General features: G+C 43.5%; 1 protein-coding gene across 3 annotated transcripts; it reads right to left on the bottom strand.

Annotated features, from left to right (window-relative positions):
* LOC120034673 (SH3 domain-containing protein 19-like) lies at window positions 1-24,945 on the bottom strand. Of its 3 annotated transcripts, none has more exons than XM_038981273.1 (21): window positions 24,731-24,945; window positions 24,409-24,501; window positions 15,358-15,397; window positions 13,137-13,177; window positions 12,732-12,771; window positions 12,155-12,290; window positions 11,584-11,764; window positions 10,241-11,371; window positions 8,014-8,124; window positions 7,404-7,516; window positions 6,230-6,270; window positions 5,871-6,102; window positions 5,553-5,621; window positions 5,189-5,335; window positions 3,728-3,800; window positions 3,167-3,297; window positions 2,664-2,958; window positions 1,977-2,023; window positions 1,573-1,759; window positions 970-1,079; window positions 1-844 (listed from the first exon to the last, which is right to left on the bottom strand). In XM_038981273.1, exons 2-21 carry the CDS (start codon window positions 24,476-24,478, stop codon window positions 734-736), a joined length of 3,306 nt encoding a protein of 1,101 aa, XP_038837201.1. In that variant the 5' UTR covers window positions 24,479-24,501; window positions 24,731-24,945; the 3' UTR covers window positions 1-733. The 3 variants fall into 3 exon arrangements, with proteins under 3 accessions (XP_038837201.1, XP_038837203.1, XP_038837202.1); XM_038981275.1 differs by having other exon boundaries at window positions 11,584-11,743; XM_038981274.1 differs by lacking the exon at window positions 24,731-24,945 and having other exon boundaries at window positions 24,409-24,697.

The raw sequence follows: 24,945 nt of genomic DNA, 5'->3' as shown, positions 1-24,945 counted from the left end.
AATATCTTTATTTCATGAACCAGCGGAGCACAATTAGCCACCAGAAAAGTATTTTAGGGGGCTACATACATGCAGTAGTGTAAGAACCACAATTCATAGTTTGAGGAAATATTGTACGACAATGGCTATATTTAATGTGCAATGATGTGGTCAACATGTTAAATACTGCATATCTGGATTAGAACAAAGCTGGTAAGGGTTTTGTGGCAGGAAATTCATGAATGCCTGTTCAATAAAGTTACAGCCAGCCATTCTCAGATGCATCGTCATACAAAGTTATTTCATTACTTTCACAGGTAACACTATTTGAATAGTCTGCAGAGCATCTACAGATGGACTATCAGTAACATTTCGACTAGCCCTAACCCTTATCCTAACAGACCTTACCGTAACCTTCGCAAGCAGTTGCTTATCAGCAGATAGTATGACCACATACAGATGGACTATCCAAATAAAGTGATCCTTTCACATGTATAAATACTATTTTAAAAAACTGTTGCATTCAAAAAGACACCCAATAGCTTTCTGTGGGAGATTGACCGGACAATCTAGTTTACGCTTCAAAGTAGAGAACTACTGCAGTCCAGTGGGGCAAAAAGGCACTTTGGAAAATTCAGTTTATCATCTTTCAGGTTCTCATATTTCCATAGTTCAAAAGACATTACTCGTGATGAAACCACAGACACAAAGTAGTTCCCGTAGTGCCCCAGTGTCTTTGTTAAGGGTAGATTACTTATGCCAGCACTTGCATATAATTTTTAGGCACCAACGCTCGCTTCCCCCTCAACTCTCCCAGGAACCACTCATCGTCAATGGACTCCAAGTTGGTGATGATATCCCCCGCCTATAGCAAGAGAAAGGAAAGTTATACTGTAGGCGTAGTACCTGTAGTATATATGACTGTTGATTGTAACAAACAGAATGATAACTCTTTTGTGGTAATTAACTATTGAATGTTGACAGAAATACCTTCAGTGAGAGCTCCTCATCACATTCAGCTGTGAAGTCAAACAGTGCTTTCCCTCTGCTTCCTTCTCCATTAGTCACACTCTGCTGTCTGTCCAACACTGGAGAGTTGCCTGGACAGAGACAAAGGGAATCATCAGTACCTTAAATGTCCTTATAATGAGAGTTTATTCATAGTAAAATGTCCTACTATGCTGCCCTATGAGTAGGCCAGGAATATCTGTATGTATCAGAGGCGGCTGGTGGGGGGAGCTATAAGAGGATGGGCTCATTTTAAAGACTAATGGAATTAATGGAACGGTATCAAACATATAGAAACCACATGTTTGACTCTGTTCCATTCCAGTCTTTACAATGAGCCCATCCTCCTATAGCTCCTCCCACCAGCCTCTGGTATATAGGCCTATTCAAACTGTGGGTTTTACGTTGAATGTATCAATAGTTGTTTTTGTCATGTGTCAATCATCACCCCGGCAAAGTTATTTGAATTAAACCAAAAGTATAAATATTTTAAGTATAAAAATAAAAAGCTCCTAGATTTATATATCAAGCAGATAAATTCACCTCCTACCACAAGATGGCGCCATAAGAATGCCCTATTATTACCTGAGCTGGTCTCTACGAAGGCTGTGGGGAAGAATCCTTCTCTACCGTTAAGCCTTCCAGAGCACCACTCGGCGTCTACATGCTGTGTGACCAGGATACGGTCTCCCTGTTGGAAGGACAGTTCATCTTCTGCCTGGCCTACAAAGTCATACAGAGCCACGGCCCACTCCACTCCTGACGAACCAGACTATAGACAGGGATATACATGTTAGTGGACACTCTCATACTCACGGTCTCATACACAAGCTCTAATCATTAATCACTGGATATACACACAGACGTCATTAGGCTTCCCCAGACTACAGCTAAGGCCAAACACCAGACACTGACAAACATACACCTGTATCGTGACGTTCGTTTGTGTTATGTTGTAAAGACTGGTAACAGTACCACATGAACCATACCTGTATGGGTTTGGCAGCCTCTTGAGTCTTGGTTGAAGAAACCATGCCTGAGAAATGCAGTAGCGGTATTCAGATAGAAAGCATATCGTGTTGACAGTTGCTGAACATAAAACTGAATGGGGAATGAGTGTGTGGGCGTACACTAGTACACTGCTAGAGCCAGTGAGAAGTACATGTAGCACACAGAGTGAGCTGTACCGTATTAATAATCAGGTCTTAGTACAGGGGCTTACACAGAGCTCCTGACTTAACATAAACATGTTGCACAGATTCCATACATTCCGCAGAGGGAAGTATCAGCCTACACATTACGAGAGAGATGGAGGCAGTTCACTGGAGACTAGTTCTAGAGAAACCTTTTGTACTGGTGGACAAACCGCAATAGGGGTACAGGATACGTGACGATAGAGCTAAAATCCCCCGTGCCAAGAATAAATATTTCACTGTGTTTGTGGCCTGGCCACCTTTGACCTTACACTATGACCTCAGATACAGTATGCCGGAACGACATGAACTTCCGTGGGAAAATTCCAATGTCTCCAGTTCTCTGATTATGTTTACAATGTCAAGATAGGGACACACATCTCAAGCCGGGGTTCCTTAATGATTTAAAGGCCCAGTCTGTGATATGTAATTTAATATATTCCATTTCAAGCTAAGAAGTGGGCCTTGAATTAAAAGTCCTACCAGGTAGTGCCATCTTGGTGGGGAATGATTGCTGTCGTTGTGGTTGTGGCAGAGGAGGAAGATCTTCTATGATATCCACAAAGTTGATGGGGAAGATTCCAGTGTGGGCCCCTATCTGTCCCCTCGCCCACTCCTCTTCCATGTACTCCTTTAGCTGAATCACGTCTCCCTCAGAAAAGGTTAGCTCGTCACTCTGCTCACCCTCGAAGTCGAACCGCGCCACACACCTCGGTCCACTGACTATTGCAGGGGGGGGCCTTGCCTTCTTTGCGTTGGTCGGTGTTGGTGCATTTGACTAAATAGAGAAAAAAATCATAATCAAAACATATTGAACGCATTAAATAGCTGGACTCATTTGTATACATCCTATAGACCACTTTATGGGCTGGTTTCTCACACAAAAGACTTTGAAAATACTATTTATTGAACCGTTTTTCATCCAGGAGTCTGAGTCTTGGAAACCAGCCCTATCTCTATAGCTGAAACATTGACTGAAGTCTTACCATAACTTTGACGTAGTTGGCAGGGAAGAAGCCAGAGGAGCCTCTACAGGAGCCGCGGTACCACTCACTGTCCACCTGCTCCACATTGGTCACCACATCCCCCTCCCTCAGACCCAGCTCCCCTGGACCCTCTGGATAGGATACAACACATGTCAATCAAATCCCACTGCTGACACCAACTGACAACACAAACTCTAGCATGAACTCTACTTTGTGGATATCAATTGCTGAGGGAAACATAGAACTAAGCAATAAAAACATGCCAGACATATTGCAAATTATTTGAGGTGATTCAAATCTGTAAACACTTTTTTTGTGAGCCTCTTCTAGATTCTAAAAGTTATTTTACTTGGCGTGGACATGTTTGGGGGAACTCAAAACAGCTGTAAAAGCATGCCAGCCATATTGGAATTTATTTGACATGATTAAAATCTAATAAATGACTTAAAATTTTGTAAGGTGTACAGTCCAATAGCCAATGTGTTTGTTACTATAGGACATAGGAGACGTGTTAGGTTGTGTTGTGGTGGTCAGTGTGCCAGAGTAGGTACTGTTCTGTACCTGGGGTGAAGTCATGGAGGACCTGCACCTGCAGACCACTACTGCCTCTACGAGACCCAACTGTGCTGACACCCTGTAAGAAGAGAAAACACATCCAGGTATATGTGAAATTTACAGAAACACGTACAAAAAGAGGGATTTAGAGACCAAACTAAACTAAAAAAATACTCCAAGTTTACAATGAAAGTTCCTATGTGGCTACAAAAAATAAAAAACAATTGGTGCTAGATATACTAAACATTGGCTACCTCCTATTTAGTTTGACTAGCCTAACAAAATAAGGGGTAGCCTAACAAAATAGGGGGTAGCCAAACAAAATAGGGGGTAGCCAAACAAAATAGGGGGTAGCCAAACAAAAGAAGGAGTAGCCAAACAAAATAGGGGGTAGCCAAACAAAAGAAGGAGTAGCCAAACAAAATAAGGGGTAGCCAAACAAAATAAGGGGTAGCCAAACAAAATAAGGGGTAGCCAAACAAAATAGGGGGTAGCCAAACAAAATAGGGGGTAGCCAAACAAAATAGGGGGTAGCCAAACAAAATAAGGGGTAGCCAAACAAAATAAGGGGTAGCCAAACAAAATAGGGGGTAGCCAAACAAAATAGGGGGTAGCCAAACAAAATAGGGGGTAGCCAAACAAAATAGGGGGTAGCCAAACAAAATAGGGGGTAGCCAAACAAAATAAGGGGTAGCCAAACAAAATAAGGGGTAGCCAAACAAAATAAGGGGTAGCCAAACAAAAGAAGGAGTAGCCAAACAAAATAAGGGGTAGCCAAACAAAATAAGGGGTAGCCAAACAAAATAAGGGGTAGCCAAACAAAATAAGGGGTAGCCAAACAAAATAGGGGGTAGCCAAACAAAATAGGGGGTAGCCAAACAAAATAAGGGGTAGCCAAACAAAATAAGGGGTAGCCAAACAAAATAGGGGGTAGCCAAACAAAATAGGGGGTAGCCAAACAAAATAGGGGGTAGCCAAACAAAATAGGGGGTAGCCAAACAAAATAGGGGGTAGCCAAACAAAATAAGGGGTAGCCAAACAAAATAAGGGGTAGCCAAACAAAATAAGGGGTAGCCAAACAAAAGAAGGAGTAGCCAAACAAAATAAGGGGTAGCCAAACAAAATAAGGGGTAGCCAAACAAAATAGGGGGTAGCCAAACAAAATAGGGGGTAGCCAAATTAAATAAGGGGTAGCCAAACAAAATAAGGGGTAGCCAAACAAAATAGGGGGTAGCCAAACAAAATAGGGGGTAGCCAAATTAAATAAGGGGTAGCCAAACAAAATAAGGGGTAGCCAAACAAAATAGGGGGTAGCCAAACAAAATAGGGGGTAGCCAAACAAAATAGGGGGTAGCCAAACAAAATAAGGGGTAGCCAAACAAAATAGGGGGTAGTCAAGTTGCCTGGAAAGTAAGAGGGCAGACATGTTTTGATTGACAGCTCATTGTAAATGGTTGAAGACATTACCTGTGACAGAGCTGGTTTAGTTGGGGCACTGGAGAGAGGAGTGATGACTTTCATGTGAGACTTCTGGACTCGGCCCCGGATGTCTCCCACTTGACATTCAAAGGTCTTGTGGTCGAGCTGCTCGATCAGCAGCAGTAACTCATTTTTCTGTGGGAGAAAATCAAGAAGCATTTGATATTAAATTCTACTAAATTGTCTTTTCCTTAAAGAAAAAAAATATTACAAAACAGTAAGGTGAAATAAGTAAATCCATAAAACTAGTGATCAAATCAGGTTTAAAAACAGTAGTCATTAACATTTTCTCATATCATTGTGATATTGTTGCTAGAAGCAAAACCTCCAACACATGCAGACAGTGATTTACCTGGAATGAGAGTTCCCCTGTGTCTCTCCCACAGTAGTCAAACTCTGCTATCCCGTGGGGAAGTTCAAGCTAGACAAACACACATGACAAAGAAAACATTCAGAAAACATACACAGGCTTACTATGTGACACTTGCCACAACTATAGTACACAACAGTTCCACTGAAATCCACCATGGATCTGCCTTGGGGGCAGCAGGGGCAGAGCAGGTTGCCTCGGGGGCGGCAGGGGCAGAGCAGGCTGCCTCGGGGGCGGCAGGGGCAGAGCAGGCTGCCTCGGGGGCAGCAACAGAGCGGGGTGGGAACTCTAAGCTCTCACCGTGTATTGGTTGTAGAGACGGTGGCCAGGGTTGGGCCTGGGGGGAAGCACAGGTCCCTTCTTCTTGGGCTTCTGAGCCTGGGGCTGCTTGGGTGATGGAGCTGCTGATGAAGCTGGTGCTCTACGGGTGGAGAGGGATTGACGTGGACCATTTATCCTGGGCGGGGGTGGCCTTCCTGGGCCTACTTTTGCTGGAGGTGGGCGAGGAGGGAGGACCTTAGCTCCACCAGGCCTGGAAGAGATCAACAGTAGTATGAAGTTAATTAAAGCCATGTGTCTAGGACTGTATCTAATATGTTATCAATGGATCTTTACCCCTCTTTATCCCCTAAAATGACCCACGATGTGATGTTACTGACCGAGGAGGGAGGCCCGGTATGGGCTCAGAACCAAAGGACTCCTACAGTTCAAATCAACAGAAAAAAGGTTGTTACTATCATGTTCAAAGAAGCAACGTGGCAGTCTAGAAACAGATGTGAATTGATGACAAACAGGGTACTTCTCTAATCTCTCCCAGATCACATTTAACACCACATGGGATTGAATGACCTCCCCTGAACAAAACAGACTTCCTACGCCTACTACCTTCGCAGCGCTCAGCAACTAGGGCAACCATAGCAACCAAGTTAATGACTGCTCAATGTGCCCTTCCTTAGCCACTGCTAACAGCTAGCTGTACAGTACTAGTCAGTCATTGTTTACACTACACTGGCCCCTTTGTGTGGTCTGCGGTTGAGAACCACAGGTGGAGGGTGAATGTTGGCGGTGGCCAGGTAAAAGGCTGGTTTGTCAGGCTAGTTTAGCACTGCTTCTGACAGGGCTGGTTTAGCACTGCTTCTGACAGGGCTGGTTTTCAGGCTGGTTTAGCACTGCTTCTGACAGGGCTGGTTTTCAGGCTGGTTTAGCACTGCTTCTGACAGGGCTGGTTTTCAGGCTGGTTTAGCACTGCTTCTGACAGGGCTGGTTTTCAGGCTGGTTTAGCACTGCTTCTGACAGGGCTGGTTTTCAGACTAGTTTAACACTGCTTCTGACAGGGCTGGTTTTCAGGCTGGTTTAGCACTGCTTCTGACAGGGCTGGTTTTCAGGCTGGTTTAGCACTGCTTCTGACAGGGCTGGTTTTCAGGCTGGTTTAGCACTGCTCCTGACAGGGCTGGTTTTCAGGCTGGTTTAGCACTACTTCTGACAGGGCTGGTTTTCAAGCCACCATGAATGAACTGACACTAGATAATGATGAGTGACGCTGAAGAAAAATACAAAGTAGCACTTTGACTTGTCTTTTTATGTCCTTTTAGCTAAGCCTTCTTGCTGCACAAAAGCCCAGTTATGTCATAGCCAAGCCGGGCCGGGAGCTATTGACTGGCTCTGGCTTCCCCAGAGAGAGTGCAGTATTGCGGTGGTGTGGAGGAAGAACTATGTCAGTAATCTCTTGTATTTCCTGTTTTCTAGTAGTAGAAGAGAAGCTAGGTAGCCGACTGCAGATCAATAGTGCTTCTGTTGGAGAAGTATATGGGGAAGGAAGGTGGTAGCCCTTACCTGGAAGGGGAAGCGGGTTGAGATGCTTTGTTTACGGGTCGCGGGGGACGGCAGTGACCCTACAGGCTTCTGTGCAGGGAGAGGAGGAGGGTTGTCCAAAGTCCCATCGAACACTGAGAGAGAAAACAGTCAACGTTTTAGACTGGACACACTGTACTGTAAACTGTACAAACCATACAGTCAACTCTTAACCCATGCAAAGGTTTGGGATCATTGTATTTTTGCACTAATTCAATGGCTTGGTGTTGCCATGAATGAACGCTCTGAGATGGAACATGCACATACTCAAACTACGTGTCGAAGTAAATAAAGTATTGAAATTCGGATTAACTGACTCACTTATCAGGAGTCGACTGTACACACTCACTAAGACACCAAAGCACAGACACACACATTCAAACATCCACACCTACAGTTTGTTTGAGAAAATGGCTCGCCAGCAAAAAAAATCAACACCATCTAATCCATCATTTGTTTATGTCAAAACTTTTTATTTTGGGTAGACCCAGATGGAGATCAGAGTGCCTTTATATAAGGTCATACATGTGTGGATATGGAGCATGCCACATAACTCACTACTCAGAGAGTAGAGCAGGTGAACTAGACTCACGTTTTCCTTTACTGGGCACTCTAATGGTGGTGGGTCTTCTGGTTAGACTCTGTCTGCTGAAGGAGCCGCCGCCGCCCACAACACTACGCACAGGGTTCACTGGGATATAGCCTGGAGAGAGACAGAGATAGAGACGGCCAGTGTTGTCTCATCAATTTTTGTCAACATATAAGTCCTGCATTAGGACTATATGACAAATTCTAAGCAATGTTTAAAACCTTTAATGCCAATCTGGACCCTCTCTTTCTAAAATTATCCGCCGCAATTGTTGCAACCCCTATTACTAGCCTGTTCAACCTCTCTTTCGTATCGTCTGAGATTTCTAAAGATTGGAAAGCTGCCGCGGTCATCCCCCTCTTCAAAGGGGGAGACACTAGACCCAAACTGTTATAGATCTATATCCATCCTGCCCTGCCTTTCTAAAGTCTTCGAAAGCCAAGTTAACAAACAGATCACCGACTATTTCGAATCCCACCGTACCTTCTCTGCTGTGCAATCTGGTTTCCGAGCTGGTCCTGGGTGCACCTCAGCCACGCTCAAGGTCCTAAACGATATCATAACTGCCATCGATAAAAGACAGTACTGTGCAGCCGTCTTCATCGACCTGGCCAAGGCTTTCGACTCTGTCAATCACCGCATTCTTATCGGCAGACTCAAGAGCCTTGGTTTCTCAAATGACTGCCTCGTCTGGTTCACCAACTACTTCTCAGATCGAGTTCAGTGTGTCAAATCGGAGGGCCCGTTGTCCGGACCTCTGGCAGTCTCTATGGGGGTGCCACAGGGTTCAATTCTCGGGCCGACTCTTTTCTCTGTATATATCAATGATGTCGCTCTTGCTGCTGGTGATTCTCTGATCCACCTCTACGCAGACGACACCATTCTGTATACTTCTGGCCCTTCTTTGGACACTGTGTTAACAAACCTCCAAACGAGCTTCAATGCCATATAACACTCCTTCCGTGGCCTCCAACTGCTCTTAAATGCTAGTAAAACTAAATGCATGCTTTTCAACCGATCACTGCCCGCACCCGCCCGCCCGACTAGCTTCACTACTCTGGACGGTTCTGACTTAGAATATGTGGACAACTACAAATACCTAGGTGTCTGGTTAGACTGTAAACTCTCCTTCCAGACTCACATTAAGAAAAATTAAATCTAGAAAAAATTAAATCTAGAATCGACTTCCTATTTCGCAATAAAGCCTCCTTCACTCACGCTACTAAACATACCCTCGTAAAACTGACTATCCTACCGATCTTTGACTTCGGCGATGTCATTTACAAAATAGCCTCCAACACAGCAAATTGGATGCAGTCTATCACAGTGCCATCCGTTTTGTCACCAAAGCCCCATATGCCACCCATCACTGTGACCTGTATGCTTTCGTTGGCTGGCCCTCGCTTCATATTCGTCACCAAACCCACTGGCTCCAGGTCATCTATAAGTCTTTGCTAGGTAAAGCCCCGCCTTATCTCAGCTCACTGGTCACCATAGCAACACCCACCCGTAGCACACGCTCCAGCAGGTATATTTCACTGGTCATCCCCAAAGCCAAGTTCTACTTTGGCCGCCTTTCCTTCCAGTTCTCCGCTGCCAATGACTGGAACGAATTGCAAAAAAAAAAAAAAAAAAAAAAATCACTGAAGCTGGAGACTCATATCTCCCTCACTAACTTTAAGCATCAGCTGTCAGAGCAGCTTACCGATCACTGCACCTGTACACAGCCCATCTGTAAATAGCCCACCCAACTACCTCATCCCCATATTGTTATTTATTTTTGCTCTTTGCACCCCAGTGTCTCTACTTGCACATCTATCACTCCAGTGTTAATGCTAAATTGTAATTATTTTGCCACTATGGCTTATTTATTGCCTTACCTCCCTAACCTTACTACATTTGCACACACTGTACATAGATTTTTCTATTGTGTTATTGACTGTACGTTTGTTTATCCCATGTGTAACTCTGTGTTGTTTTTGTTGCACTGCTTCGCTTTATCTTGGCCAGGTCGCAGTTGTAAATGAGAGCTTGTTCTCAACTGGCCTACCTGGTTAAATAAAAGTTAAATAAAAAAAATAAAAACTGCAGGCTAGTGACGTTTTTTTGAAAAGTAGTGTCGATAAAGAGGTTATAAATGAGCTTATATGTGTTTTAACTATACTTAGAACACTTATACTACTAAGTTAACCAATTAAGTCAGTGGTGAAATGCATGCTGCTGTACTTACTCGTGGGGTTGTTCATGTATTCATTCACTGCCTCTGTGGTGGTGATGGAGGCTGAGTTGTGGTTGTTGAGGTTGAGGCCCAGCGGCTCCTTGCGAGGCTTCTCTGGAGAGATAGGAGGTACCAACCTGGGTTCATCCTCCTCTTGGGGGAAGAGGTTCTTGGCTCTGGCCGCTATGGAGAGCCGCGACCGAGAAAGGATGGCTGTCTTGGCGGGGGGTGGAGCCTCTGGTTCTGGTTCCTTGGGTTCTGGGACTATACTGGGTTTTCTGTGGAGCACGGGTCTGGGTGCTGGGGTTGGGATGGAAGGAATAAAGGGAGTGGAGAAAATGGAGATTGCCCCCTGGTAGTTATTGCCATTACTGGGCTTCTTGATTGAGGGCTTGGGGGCAAGGGCTGGGGCTGGTTTGGCTGAAATCACAGGGGGTTTGAGGTGCACGTTCCTGGGTAGAGGCTCTGGTTGTTTAAACTCTGGTTCCCCATCGCCCTCCTGGCTCTCAAAGGCCTGGATCCGGGCCCGGATGTTACGTTGGCTGTGAAGGGCGGCCATGTCACCGTCCTCGTCACCTTCCTCGCTTTGTTCGCTCCCGTCAGTTGGTGTCTGATTGTCACTAGCGTTCTGGTCGCATTGGTCCTCGGGACAAAACACATCTAATAGTTCCTGTAGGTACTTCCCCGAGGGAGGAGCCTCGACTGCTGTGTCATCTACAGAGCTGGAACCACTGTCACTGAGCCTGACCAGAGTCTGAACTTTGACCTCCTCTGTGGTTCTCTGTTTGCAGGATTTGGAACGAGGAAGCGGGATGGGACGTTCAGTGGCTACTGGGACTGTTGAGGAGGGGACTGTAGGTTCTAAGAACGTAGTGATAGTGCTGGGTTCGGAAGGTTTTATTGGCCCATCCCATTGTACAGAAACAGATGGAGAGAGAGACCGGGTGTTTGGGATTGCACAGCTGGAATCTGTTGGGCTGGGTTGGGCTGCGGCTGACTTGGGGTCAGTTTGGTTCTTAGTGTTAGTGGCTGTGGCGTCTACTTGGATAAGACCAGAATCAGATACAGCTGTTGCAGTGGTAGAGTCACTTTGTAAAGGCTTGGGTAAGTATGACCTTGGTGGCTTTTTTGGCTTTATTTTCACTGAGAAGGAAGAGATTATAAACAATACATTTAGCCTATACTCACACCACTTAGATGTATAAAACAAACAAATGAAAACTTTGACTAAAAAGTGACGTTACATTGTTTTAGTCGTGGTAATACAAGGATATGATATTTGCCAACTATAGAATTTTCGTGACGTTGTCAGCTAACCCATCTGTAATTATCACTCTCATTCTCACAAGCCTCACCTGTAGACTGTCTCTTCTTGATTGGCTGTGAGGATGCAGTGCATTCTGGGCCAGCGACGGTGTCGTCCTCCACAGGGTCGGTCTGCGTGGCGATGGTCGTGGATCTCCGGGGGGCGGCGGTCGGCGTGACAACGGTCTCCTGGGTCTTCTCCTTGATCACCTGGTCATAAGATGGCGGTGGCTAAGACACGAGAGAGAAGGTACACACACACACACACACACACACACGCACACACACACACACACACGTTGACCAAGCAAATGTGTAGCGGTGTGATTATTATAACTTGTATTCTACATGCAAGCTTGCTACCGTCCTACATTGACGTCCTATAGTAGTACAACATGCAGAACCTGCCGTGCTTGTTTCACTGCCAAATTATATGTTTGCTTTGAAAGTAGTTAATCTCAAACATTACACTGAAAACTGTGAAAGACACAGGAACATGGTAAGGTTAAAATGGTAAAAGTTCAAATCCATGCAGAACACACCCAAATTGAACAGGCCAAGAACACACACCCTGCTGTCTCCCCTAGTATTAGAGGCTGATGTTAGTTAAATAAACAGTACCTGGGTATCTGATTGGATGCTCCCTCCCCAGATGGGTTGTGAGGGAGGCGGGGCTGCCGTAAATCCCCCAGAAGCACCTGGGAACCAGCCGTTGGCAGCGAGCGGCTCGGCTGACAGGATGGTGATCTCTTGACGTCTGAAAGACAAACAAGTCCATTACGCACAATACAGTAGACTACCTCAACCAAACGTGACATGCAACAGACTGTTGACACTTGTCTTATGTTGACAGAAAGCCTTATGTAGCCATCATTTGTCATAAATCATTATATAGCTTTTTTAACACCATATGTGGCCATCATTTTGTTTTTGTTAATATGCTATTTTATAGACCATATTACTTTCTTTAATGGTTATTCACCAGTTGAGTCGAGGACTGTAAGTCAACATTAATATCCGTACGTTTCAAATGGAAAAATGTACAGTATATTGCACTGTAGAGCACAAGCTCTTTGCCATGGTGCACTTTACCTTGAAGCATTTGGTGTTTGGTTTTTGGCATAATGAGAGTAGAACTTTATTCAATCAGAGAGCTACAGACAGATTATGAAGTATTATGAAACTCTGTTTACTTTACCTTCTGTCTCTGGTCTGTTCACTTTGGGTGCTGGTTCTCGCTGTGGGAGAAAATATGAAATTAATCTCTCTCAATCCGATATGTAATGAATTGAAAGAGACATAAAAAAACACATGGGGGATTCAATCATGTACAATAGCTATATACCAGAGGAGGCTGGTGGGAGGAGCTATAGGAGGACGAGCTCATTGGAATGGAATATATGGAGCAGAGTCAAACACATCAATGTATGGAAACCACATGTTTGACCCCGTCCATTCATTCTAGCCATTACAATGAGCCCATCCTGCTATAGTTCCTCCCACCAGCCTCCTCTGCTATAGACAGACTTTAATCGTGCTAGGTACAATATAAAAGTATGAGAATATACCAACTAATGGACAAACTCCACAATGAGAAACTCACTTCGCTTGATGGCAGCTCGTATTGAGGACAGAGGTCCTTGGCTGGAAGAGAGAAGAGTTACCATTGAGGAGAGGAGAGTTTGACTGGACAATAAGATTTCTTACATTTATACAACCTGAGAAAGCAAAGTATAATGCTGGCAAGAGTCAGACTCCACCGGATTACTACACTGGACAGACAGTGCTAATTATCCACAAGCCAACGAGCCACCTTTATAGGCTTGAACCAGGACAGAGGAATTCTCAACAAAAATAAATGACAATCTCAGCAAATAATCCTGACATTTGAAAACCTTTCATTGTCATCCACAGGTATCCTAGACTTCATTATATGATAAAGTAAAAGAGATAATATATACCCCTTTACCTCTAAAAGACCTGAATAAGTGCAGAGTAACACCAAAGGATGATAACAACAGTGTTGATAGTTGCATCAAACCTCTTTAGCTGCAGTGGTCCTCTCTGCACTGCAGTTGCCACTGGGACGGCCACATCCTCTATCTCACTCTATCGTCAACTCCAATCCACACAACACAGCTACCGCTGCATACTGCAACCAAAAGAAGAGCCTACCTCCGGTACATGCGCCTGTTATACGCCAGTAATCAGAGTGAGAATGAGACAAGTACCAGAGACGCAGGCACAAGAAAGAGGACAATCATTAAATAGCAAGCCCTTTGAAGAGTTCAACCCCGCTTGCAACTTTCCACAATCCCGCTCCAGAAAACCCTTAAAACGCAGCAGGACGCAGATCCAATCCACTGAATATCCTTAGGCATCGTCCATCTGTTACTGTAACAATGACTCAGAAATAGCCCAAGTCTAACACCTCCTCCTCTGGCCACCACATACATCTACCAAGCCCAGTGTGGCGTCCAAAAGTGCATCCTAGCAAAAAACAATCACTTCCAGCTGATCACCACTATGATCGAAATACTTCACCTACCAAGCCCGGTGTGGTGTCCCAAAGTGCACCTCTGCAATATAACGACCCCTCTTGCTGATCTGATTACCCAGGTCTGATCTGACTTCCTGACTAGTGTAGTGTTGGAGCTGACACCGCACCCCTCCCAGGCTGTGCCAGAATATGTTCCCAGAAGGGCCAACTACACAGTCTCAACGGAACGGGGTCTTGTTCATTAGGGCACACAATGGAATATATGTTTTTAAAAAATGTTGCAACAGAAAACAAAAATGTCTTATTGGACAATTCCAGGTGGTCCCTCCAGGTTTCTGTTTGCGTATGGTGCTTAATGAACAGGATCCAGACCAGACCCCCATAGGCCCAGCACCTTCAACACATCCTGCTCATTAACTGAACTGGAGATAAACCATCTGGAGAGGAAGACAGCAACACGCCCCCCTGCCTCTCCCACCACAGCACTACGTGGATAATTAGGACGATTAGCTAAGACCATAAACAAATAGAACAATAGGGAGGTTAAACGTCCAATAGTTGATCAACAAAAAAAAGGTTTGTATTGGAACACATTGATGTTTGTTGTACTTTAACAGAGGAGGCTGGTGGGAGGAGCTATAGAAGGACGGGCTCATTGTAATGGCTGGAATGGAATAAATTGACGTATCAAACACATCAAACATCTGGAAACTATGTTTCACTCCGTTCTATTTATTCCATTCCAGCAGTTACAATGAGCCCTTCCTCCTATAGCTCCTCCCACCAGCCTCCTTCTGTGTCAATACCCTGGTTTGGAAGACATTGAAAAGGTGCTGAGTTTTAATGAGTTATCTAGGTAGGGTATACCATGTTGTGAAAGAAAGGTTACAGGGTTGGAGTCAGTTTACTGAACTGAAATGGAATTGACCCTAACCCTGGACGGTAACCAACTTGGCTCTGGGGGCGTCTACAACTGAGTCAGTGTGGTTTTGTCCCCCATTTCAAAAAGCTCTGACCTTCGGACACAGTGGACACAGTGTCCAACCGTCCGTCAAAGAGGATGGATCAGCACATTGTTTGCTACCCTGCACCATTCACAACTCTCCCTCAGCAGCGCTGCCTGTAAAAGAGACAGTGTTCTGGCCACTGCAGTCCTGACAGAGCCGTGGAGCAACAGAGGTGGCTAGGTAGAGCTGGAACAACCCAGTGTTTATACTGGACCACGCAACATTATCACAATATTAACACGTTTCCTTCTCTGTATTGAGCAAGACAGACATATTGAAAATGCTCAATATGTAATTCAATGATATGGATAACTTACCTGGAATGAAGAGCCTCAGACTTATTCCTCTCTGTTCGATCTGAAAAGAAAAGTAACCAGCGTTTTCTTTTTAAACGGTCACATTTGAAAGATCAATTTCTAACTAAGAAAATACCCTCATTTTGTACACAAACAAAGCAAGCTGCTGGTACGACGACACAGGACAAGTGAACAAAATAACTATGGACTTTGCATACCTTCTTGCCGTTCAAAAACTTGAATAACTACATTCAGCTGGCTCAACATTCTAGTCTGTTCTTGATCAACCAGTTACAAAGAATGACATTGACATGCAAATAGCAAAAGCATTAAAAAAAAAACATTTCTAAACACAAATAATTGTTTTGTTAATGCTCTCATCTTTATTTCATCAAGCCAGACATTATATCTGAACCATGATCTGTATAGCTACAATCTCAAAGAAAATCATATGTAAATAGGGGACCATGAGCAATATGTATGGAAAGAATGGCTCTCCCTCATTCTAAAATGACCTCTCCCTCATTCACACATTCAATGGCTTATTCTGGACGCGTCTAGATGGGATACAGCTTTTGTCAAATTGACGTTAAAAGTGGAATTATTTTGCATTTTAGCTAACCCTAACCCAACCTTAACCTAGTTCCCCTAACCTACTACGTTAATGTCCTAACCTGCTGCGCAGGTTCTCCTAAACCTACTATGAAAAATAAAATGTTGACAAAAGCTGTATGCCTTCTAGACAAACCACATTTCAGATGGAGTGAGCATTCACCCAGGACATGCTGTACAGGTGTCATAACTGTGTCATAAGTTGTCATGTGTCATGTCTTATTTCCATATATGAAATCTTCACAAAAGATACTGAACAGTTATCATTCCAAAATTATGTCATCAGATTTAAGATATGTTAGCTGTATGTATTTGAGATACTGATCAATGGCTAGATATTCATCAAAACGTGTATGATTGAGGCCCAATATCACAGTACCACTATACCGTAGCCAACCCTTTTTTGTCTCTGAAGTGGGATCAATTCAAAGCAAATCAATTCTCATTGGTCACATACACATATTTAACAGATGTTATTGTGGGTGTAGTGAAATGCTTGTGTTCCTAGCTCCAACAGCACAGTAATATCTAACAATACACAACAATAACAAAAAAAAACGAAATACTGAAAAATTGCTTAGGAGCTAGAAGCAGAGCTGCCATGTCTGTCAGCTCCATCAGTGATCACAGGTTCAAAGTCATACAATACACTTGAATTACCTGTATTATTTATTTCCTTCACTTTCAACCAGTGACCAGGTTTTCATACTCAAACAATAGATGATGATCTGACTGCCACGACTGGAGCTCTCTGAGGAGGTGGACTGGCTAGTGGTCCACAGAGCACAGCAGCTAAGCAAACATTTACATTCATTTGACTATACTAGAGTATATGAGTGTATGAGGCCTTGGCGCCATAGGAACTCAAATAAAATCAGACAAGTAGGTCATATGAGGATATTAGAATCCCTTTGTGTTAAAAATCATGCATTAAGCCATCTTAATATTTTGATGCTCATTTTTGTTAGCATCCTGCTAAAGACCTGACGCCATCGCCTCATTCTCTTACAACCAGTATAATACTGTTACAATGTCTAACACCACACTTGCTATCTGCCATATGCTACTGCCTCAAACTTATGTTACGGACTCTACTGAAAGCTACTTTGAGGAAAAATGTACTTTCTATGCCTGTGCTATGTGGCTGTCCCACCTAGCTGTCTTAAGATGAACGCACTAACTGTAAATCGCTCTGGAAAGGGGTGTCTGCTAAACGACTCAAATGTAAATGTAACATTTTTACCTCACTATGAAACAAAAAAGATAAAAGGAAGTAACAGTTTGTTAGTGAATCAAATCCTCAGAGACATTTTCACACATTTCTTTGCACTTTGGTCTGTGAGAGACTGTTACAGTGACAGAGGCAGGTAAACAAAGACAGAATGGAGAGAGGTTTTCCAAGAGGAAATCTTTTGACATTTACATACCGGTAGATACAACGCCAAATACACACTGGTCAAAGGCAAGTGCAATGGAACAATGAATAGGATTCAATATCTAGTGGATTTTCAATATTCAACATGCGCTTCATTTACAAGTTACCGAGCTGTCAGTTGGAATACAGAGCAATCCCTGCTGAAAGTATTTTCTATAACCTACTGCGAATTGTACTGACAACATAATCTCACAGCGAAACATAGCAACAAGAGATGCTCCTACCTGTTAACGTTTTAAACACATTTCACAAATGTCCCCCAAAATGGTGTGTATTATTTCCTTCAAGTCCCTCCCTACTTCTCCATGCTGTGTGTTGCTGTGTAAAGAAACAAACTCCATGACCACAAACGACAACAGAGAAAGGGAGGGGTCTCTCTCTCTCCCTACTGGCTGGTGTGTTGACTTGGCCAATGTGATCAAATGGAATGTGGCCATTCAGGAAGTACCACTCTACTGTCACTCTCCTGCTCTACTGAAAAAGTTAAATGGAACACTACAAAAAAATGACCCTCTGCTCTGATCTGAAAAGGCACAGTTCACACAAAATACAAATATGCCAGGATTTCTTCTGGCGTTGCTTGTTACCAACTGAACTAGGTCATTGAGTGCATATTTATGTTATTATAGGGGTTGTTCTGGGTTTGTTCCAGCCCAACACCTGTGTTTATCTAATAGAATCAAATCAACATGTCTTCCTGTGTCAGAGAGAGCACAATACTGTGTGTCTTTCTGTCCGTCTTCCCTATTGGCACGGTGTTAATGGTGGGCACACCCATTCTGACGCTACATCTCTGTTAGCCAGATCCTTGTATTTCCCTATTGTAGCACCACTCCCTGCTCTGGAAACATGCATAGCTCTATTATTTGGTCATCGGTCTACGTTAGTGTTAGGCAGTAGGCTACATATTAAAGACCTTGGCATACTGTGAGACTATGTTTTGCTGGATTAGAAGGTGGAGTCAACTGTTACTCTATTCCAATCCATCATAGATAGTACATCCGGACATAGCGCCACATCATATTAATAATTTACCAGACGTTCTTATCCAAAGCGACTTACAGTAGTGAGTACATACTTTTTCGTACTGGTCCGCCCGTGGGAGTCAAACCCACAACCCTGGTGTTGCAAGCGCCATTCTTTGCCAACTGAGCCATAACATATCCTCTTTTCTAGAAGTCACTCAGCAGGACATGCGACCATTATGAAACACACTTTCACATTTGATTTGAAATAAGATATAGCTGTAGAAACCAGGCAGAAAAGCACTCCATCCATAGAAGTACTTTCATTAGATACTTATTATTGCTGGCTTAGTGAAGAGGCTCAACCCTCTTTCTCTGAGTGGTGGGAGAGAGACATTTGCCAGGTCATGGACTCCTCCTTCAGAGGGCTTTTTATGGACAGGTTATGACAGGTTATGGACAAAGACACAATAAATGAATAAATAAAAATATAAGATTAGATTAATAGCCTGTTGAATATGAAATAAATATCATTAACACCAAAAAGAAGCAACAAAACAAGAGGATGCAAAACAACGGTCTGTAACTCATTAAAGAGAAAAGAAACAGAGATATGGTTTTAAAGCTGATTTGCTTGCTAAAAGACCAGCTACAATAATAACAATTGAAGAGAACCCATACAGAAACACCACAAAATGACTCACTATGACACATGCTAACATCACTCAGAACTGGGGCAGCCCTCTGTACAGAACAAGTGGTAAGAGGGAGTGTAGAAAAAAAGCCTCTCTCTTAATATGCAAGCTAGGCCCAGGACTTCAAACCAACCAGAGAGGTCAGAAGTAAGGTTACATCCCATGGAGGGTGGGGCTAGGCTATGAAGGCACAGCTGTGTGGAGACAAGGAGCTAGTTCCCATCCCTAGTCAGTCCATAAAGAAGCATCTTCCTCTATATCCCGACCCCGGCAACATGGCATGTTCAGGAAACGTGATCTCTCATATTCTGGGTTTATTTATACAGCGCAGGAATCTCTGCTTCTTCCCAAAACCCCATAAGACTTCCAGGGGTTTTCATATCCTTGTATCCTACTTCCCACACAGGCAGAACAGACACTGATGTCCTCATAGGGTAGAATCAAAGTCTTCCCTATAGTTTCTCAAATGGAGTGTTTCAAATGATTTAGGGTGGGCTGGGGGTTAATGGCTGGGTAAGTGGGTTGGTGGGTGAACACAACAGCTGCACATTAACTGTGTCCAATCCAGAGCCATTGTGGGTCAGTTTTGGGAGATGTTCTGTAGGAAGTCAAACCCGTGGACCAGACAGGTCAGTTTTGAGAGATGTTCTGTAGGAAGTCAAACCCGTGGACCAGACAGGTCAGTTTTGAGAAATGTTCTGTAGGAAGTCAAACCCGTGGACCAGACAGGTCAGTTTTGAGAGATGTTCTGTAGGAAGTCAAACCCGTGGACCAGACAGGTCAGTTTTGAGAGATGTTCTGTAGGAAGTCAAACCCGTGGACCAGACAGGTCAGTTTTGAGAGATGTTCTGTAGGAAGTCAACCCGTGGACCAGACAGGTCAGTTTTGAGAGATGTTCTGTAGGAAGTCAAACCCGTGGACCAGACAGGTCAGTTTTGAGAGATGTTCTGTCAACCCGTGGACCAGACAGGTCAGTTGGACTAGCCAGTAGAAATAAGGAACCAAGTTAATATTGTGTGTCAATTATTGAACATAATTTTATTATGTTAAACTATCTGGCAGAAATATATTTGTTTAAATTGTATTCATTTAGCAGACGCTCTCATGCAGAGCGAAATACAGTAGTGAGTGCATACACTTTCATACTTGTTTTGCACTGAGCACAGCACAACCCTCCCCTCCATGTGAACCACTATGAAGACAGGTCAGTTGGACAAGCCAGTAGAAATATAGTGTGTCAATTATTGAACATCAATTTATCATTATTATCTTTAATCAATGATAAACTATCTGCCAGAAAGAGTGAAGCATTCTGGGTGATATTGAAATACCAGCTTTTGTGCACTGCACATCTATTTTCTCTGTTGAGGTTCTACAGTACATTAATATGTACATCTCTGCCAGAAAGAGTGAAGCATTCTGGGTGATATTGAAATACCAGCTTTTGTGCACTGCACATCTATTTTCTCTGTTGAGGTTCTACAGTACATTAATATGTACATCTCATTTGCTACAAGGGAAACAGGCTCCGCATTAATATTTGAGAGCCTTTTCATCACACAAAAGAAAATAGTTATTTCACAGCTGTCATTATGCTGCCTCCATGTGGAGTCAAATTGATAAGTAATGAATTTGTCGACGTCAAGTGGGGAAGCGAATATTTTACAACGGGACAAAAATGGGACGAGCCAATTAAAATCTAATATGCCTTTTTGGAAATAGACAGTTTAATTGCCAAATACTAATGATGGTTGGATTTGTATTAAGTGATAAGCCTCAGCTAAGGGAGACACGATTCTTCAAAGGAAGACAAAATATGAATTTCTCCTTCCTCCATACTCCTACAGCCACCCGAGGGTGAGAGAGACACAGAGAGAGAGAGATGAGGGGGTCTAAGTTATATATATATACACACACACACACACATATATTCTGCTTGGAATAATAAACAGTCAAAGTGGAACAGGTATTATGTCTACGACTATAAAGACATAACATTGTGAATGTGGAGCGCTCTATCCTTGCATGAAAAACAGACAAGAGGAGACAGACATGATCATGTCACCTATGAATAACACGGTGTCAGGAGCTGATTCTTAACATGACTCATGTCAAGACATGATTATTTGATGTCAAAGAGGAGTCATCCATGGATGTTAGGGGGAGATGACAGTCTAACGGAGATCTTGCTCAATGCAAGGAGATTAAACTTTGGCCAATTGAAAATGCCGATGAAGAACAGTATGCACAAAGTAATCATCAATGATAACATATGGCATCATACGGTGCACGGCATATGAGTCATATGAGATCATGTATATTACTCTTAAAAAGTGACAAGCATATACTGTATACTGAAGCCTTAATAGGCTAATCTCAGCTTGTGACAGAAATAACTTCATATGATATAGCCTAGCTAGCCTACACACATGTGCAGTAGAGTTGGCAGTTGGCACCATTATCAAGTTACAAGACAACAGTTCCTGTTTGCCTGTTCCATCACTCTCTACACAGTCAACCCACCTGCCCATAGGATCAGCCTGATCTCCCCGTACAGACAGCTGCAGTTAACCCAGGCAGGAACTAATACACTGGGCATGGAGGCTTATGTTGGGTGGGGTGGGGTGTGTCTTTACTGGGAAGTCAGGTGTTTGCTCAACAGGTGTTGCTGCTTAATTCTTCCCTAACTACACTAGGAAGGTCTAACCCTTCTATGGGCCCAAACACATTATTACATTGGAAATTGCTCGGCATAGAACCATGTTTAGAACCAGAATTCAAAGGCGAGGGAAAGTTCAATATACCAACAGCCATTGAAATGTAAAATAGTAAACCAAATGCAATGACTAAAATCAAATCAAACTTTATTTGCCAAATGCGCCGAATACAACAAGTGTAGACTTTACCGTGAAATGCTTACTTACAAGCCCTTAACCAACAGTTCAGTTCAAGAAGAAGAAAATATTTACCAAGTAGGCTAACACAATAAGAATAACAATAACGAGGCTATATACAGGGGGCACCGGTACCAAGTCATCGTGCAGGGGTACAAGCTAGTTGAGGTAATCTGTACATGTAGGTGGGGGCGAAGTGACCATGCATAGGTAACAAACAAACAGCGAGTAGCAGCAGTGTACAAGAGGGGGGGTGTCAATGTAAATTGTCTGGTGGTGATTTTTATGAATTGTTCAGCAGCCTAATGGCTTGGGGGTAGAGGCTGTTGAGGAGCCTTTTGGTCCTAGACTTGGCGCTCCGGTACCGCTTGCCGTGCGGTAGTAGAGAAAACAGTCTATAACTTGGGTGACTGGAGTCTCTGAAAATTTTATGGGCTTTCCTCTGACACCGCCTACTATATAGGTCCTGGATGCCAGGAAGCTTGGCACCAGTGATGTACTAGGCCGTTCGCACTACCCTCTGTAGCGCCTTACGGTCAGATGCCGAGCAGTTGCCATACCAGACAGTGATGCAACCGGTCAGGATGCTTCCGATGGTGCAGCTGTAGAACCTTGAGAATCTGGGGACCCATGCCAAATCTTTTCAGTCTCTTGAGGCGGAAAAGGTTTTGTCGTGCCCTCTTCACGACTGTCTTGGTATGTTTGGACCATGATAGTTCGTTGGTGATGGGGACACCAAGGAACTTGAAACTCTCGACCCACTCCACTACAGCCCCGTCGATGTTAATGGGGGCCTGTACCACCCGCCTTTTCCTGTAGTCCATGATCAGCTCCTTTCTCTTGCTCACATTGAGGGAGGGGTTGTTGTCCTGGTACCACACTGCCAGTTCTCTGACCTCCTCCCTATAGGCCGCCTCATCATTGTCGGTGGTCAGGCCTACCAATGTTGTGTCGTCAGCAAACTTAATGATGGTGTTGGAGTCGTGTTTGGCCACGCAGTCGTGGGTGAACAGGGAATACAGGAGGGGACTAAGTACACACCCATGAGGGGCCCCACTGCCAAGGATCAGCCTTGGCAGACGTGTTGTTGCCTACTCTTACCACCTGGGGGCAGCCCGTCAGGAAGTCCAGGAAAAAGCCTACATATGTATTCACTTACAACCCTTTCTCTTGATCTACATGATGATTGTGTGGCATAAGAGATATGAATATGAACACATTTTAGAAGTGATTTCATCTGGAAATAAAACGACAAAAGCTAAAATATACAGAGCCAAAATGAACAGGATCAACCTGTCTGCCAAGTGCCAGTGGTTTTCCAGATGCATTTCCAGCAACACAGTTAGCACCAAATGACACAGCTTGGCTGGCATGAGATGAGGAATATTTTAAGTGTCGGGACATGTACAATTTGTTGTGTCATCCTTCCTGTCTGGCTGACAGAGTTTCAGGGTTTTCCAGCCCATTTCCTTATGGTTGTAGCACTGTTACTGACTGCTGTATCTGATACACACAGGTAGTTGCTACCAGCTGCTGTATAAAAGTATACTTTCACTGAATGACGCAGTGAGAGCATTGTGTCAACCATAGCAGCTGGATACTGTACTGGTGCAGAACAGAACTAGGGTTTATTTCTATATAGCACTAGAAACTGATTTGTTGCTAGAAGGCATGAGAGAACTCGGGTTTGCGTACTATTATTATTATATAGATACTTCTTGGATTTTTTTTATGTGAACAATTATTATTTTAGGAAAATCACTAACTGCAACAGAATACAATCGTTGATACCATTGTATGTCTCTGCATCAAGTATGAAGGAAGTTAATAAAGGTAGTTTTACGAGCCAATGCTAACTAGTGTTGGTGCAATGACTGGAAGTCTACAAGAACAGTTAGCATGCTAGCTGTTCTTGTTGATTGGACTCTACCATCGGGAAGTAGTAATTTTCAGATAAAGTGTTTATCTCAGTGTCAACTTAAATGATCAAAACCAGATAGAAAGCAGGCAGAAAATATATTTTAGAACTAACAATCAAATAAAAGCTAGACAGTCAGGGAGAATATCATATTTTAAAAACTGGGCATTCAAGGCACATGCCCATTGATTTTGTTATAATGTTGGAGCAGAGGAACACAACATTAGCCATGGCAAAATGCATAGAATTAGCTTCAAAACTGCAACAAAAAATATCTCAGCTCAATGGAATGGAACAATTTGTAGAGTTGCATAACATTTGCTTCACAACAATAAGTCATATTAATTAAATTTTCTGCTAAATTGTATAATTTCCTACACACTTAACCATATGTTTCATGATGGAACACTGTTCCAAGTTGTCATGTTCATGGGTTAAAAGTCCACGTTTTGAAATTATATTGCCCCAAAGTGTCAAACATGTAGCCTACTTCAGGAGACGCTGTATCAAAATGACAAGACCTTGACGATAGATTGTTGACAAGTGGACATACTTGTTGCTTGATTTCGGTTCCGTATATCCCTCAACTCTTCCGCCTCCTCTTCTCTTCTGGCTTCAGCCATAGGAGATGAGAACACTGCGGCGCCTGGTAATTTCCGGCAAATTAGAACCGTGTCATTAAAAAAACTGTTGACTGAGGTGGGAAATTAATTTGCCTTGTAAACAGTCTCGGCTGGTGCGTAAAGTTGGATCTTTACGAGTTGAGAAAACCCTAAGTAGTCATACGCCGTCCACAGAGTATAACTTTCTACAACTGTGTTTGTGTTAATGTAATTTTGTAGAATATGAGGGGTAGTTAGGCTATAGCTCCCTACCTTGTCCGCACCGACGGTAGCCCGAGACGAATGTCAACAACAGGAACTGAATTGTCTGGCAAAAGCGGTATCACAAATGGAGATAGTGCCCCGGAATTGAGAACAACTGAGTGGAGTGGAGTGGAGTTGACAGATCGCAACAAAAGTTTCTCTCCTCACCACAATGTCTGAGTAAAACCACTGCGACCCGAACAAAGAATTGTAGCCTAACGGAG

Source organism: Salvelinus namaycush, chromosome 42, assembly GCF_016432855.1.
Source record: "Salvelinus namaycush isolate Seneca chromosome 42, SaNama_1.0, whole genome shotgun sequence".
In the NCBI taxonomy this organism is placed as follows: domain Eukaryota; kingdom Metazoa; phylum Chordata; class Actinopteri; order Salmoniformes; family Salmonidae; genus Salvelinus; species Salvelinus namaycush.
This window is presented reverse-complemented; position numbering and strand designations above follow the sequence as displayed.

Excerpts from the sequence above, each read along its gene's own strand:
- LOC120034673 (XM_038981273.1), bottom strand. The coding sequence starts at position 24,478 with ATGGCTGAAGCCAGAAGAGAAGAGGAGGCGGAAGAGTTGAGGGATATA. Across the intron at positions 13,178-15,357 it reads TCTGAGGCTCTTCATTCCAG|CCAAGGACCTCTGTCCTCAA; the intron begins GTAAGTTATCCA and ends TCTCTCTTCCAG. Across the intron at positions 11,765-12,154 it reads GCATCCAATCAGATACCCAG|CCACCGCCATCTTATGACCA; the intron begins GTACTGTTTATT and ends CTCGTGTCTTAG.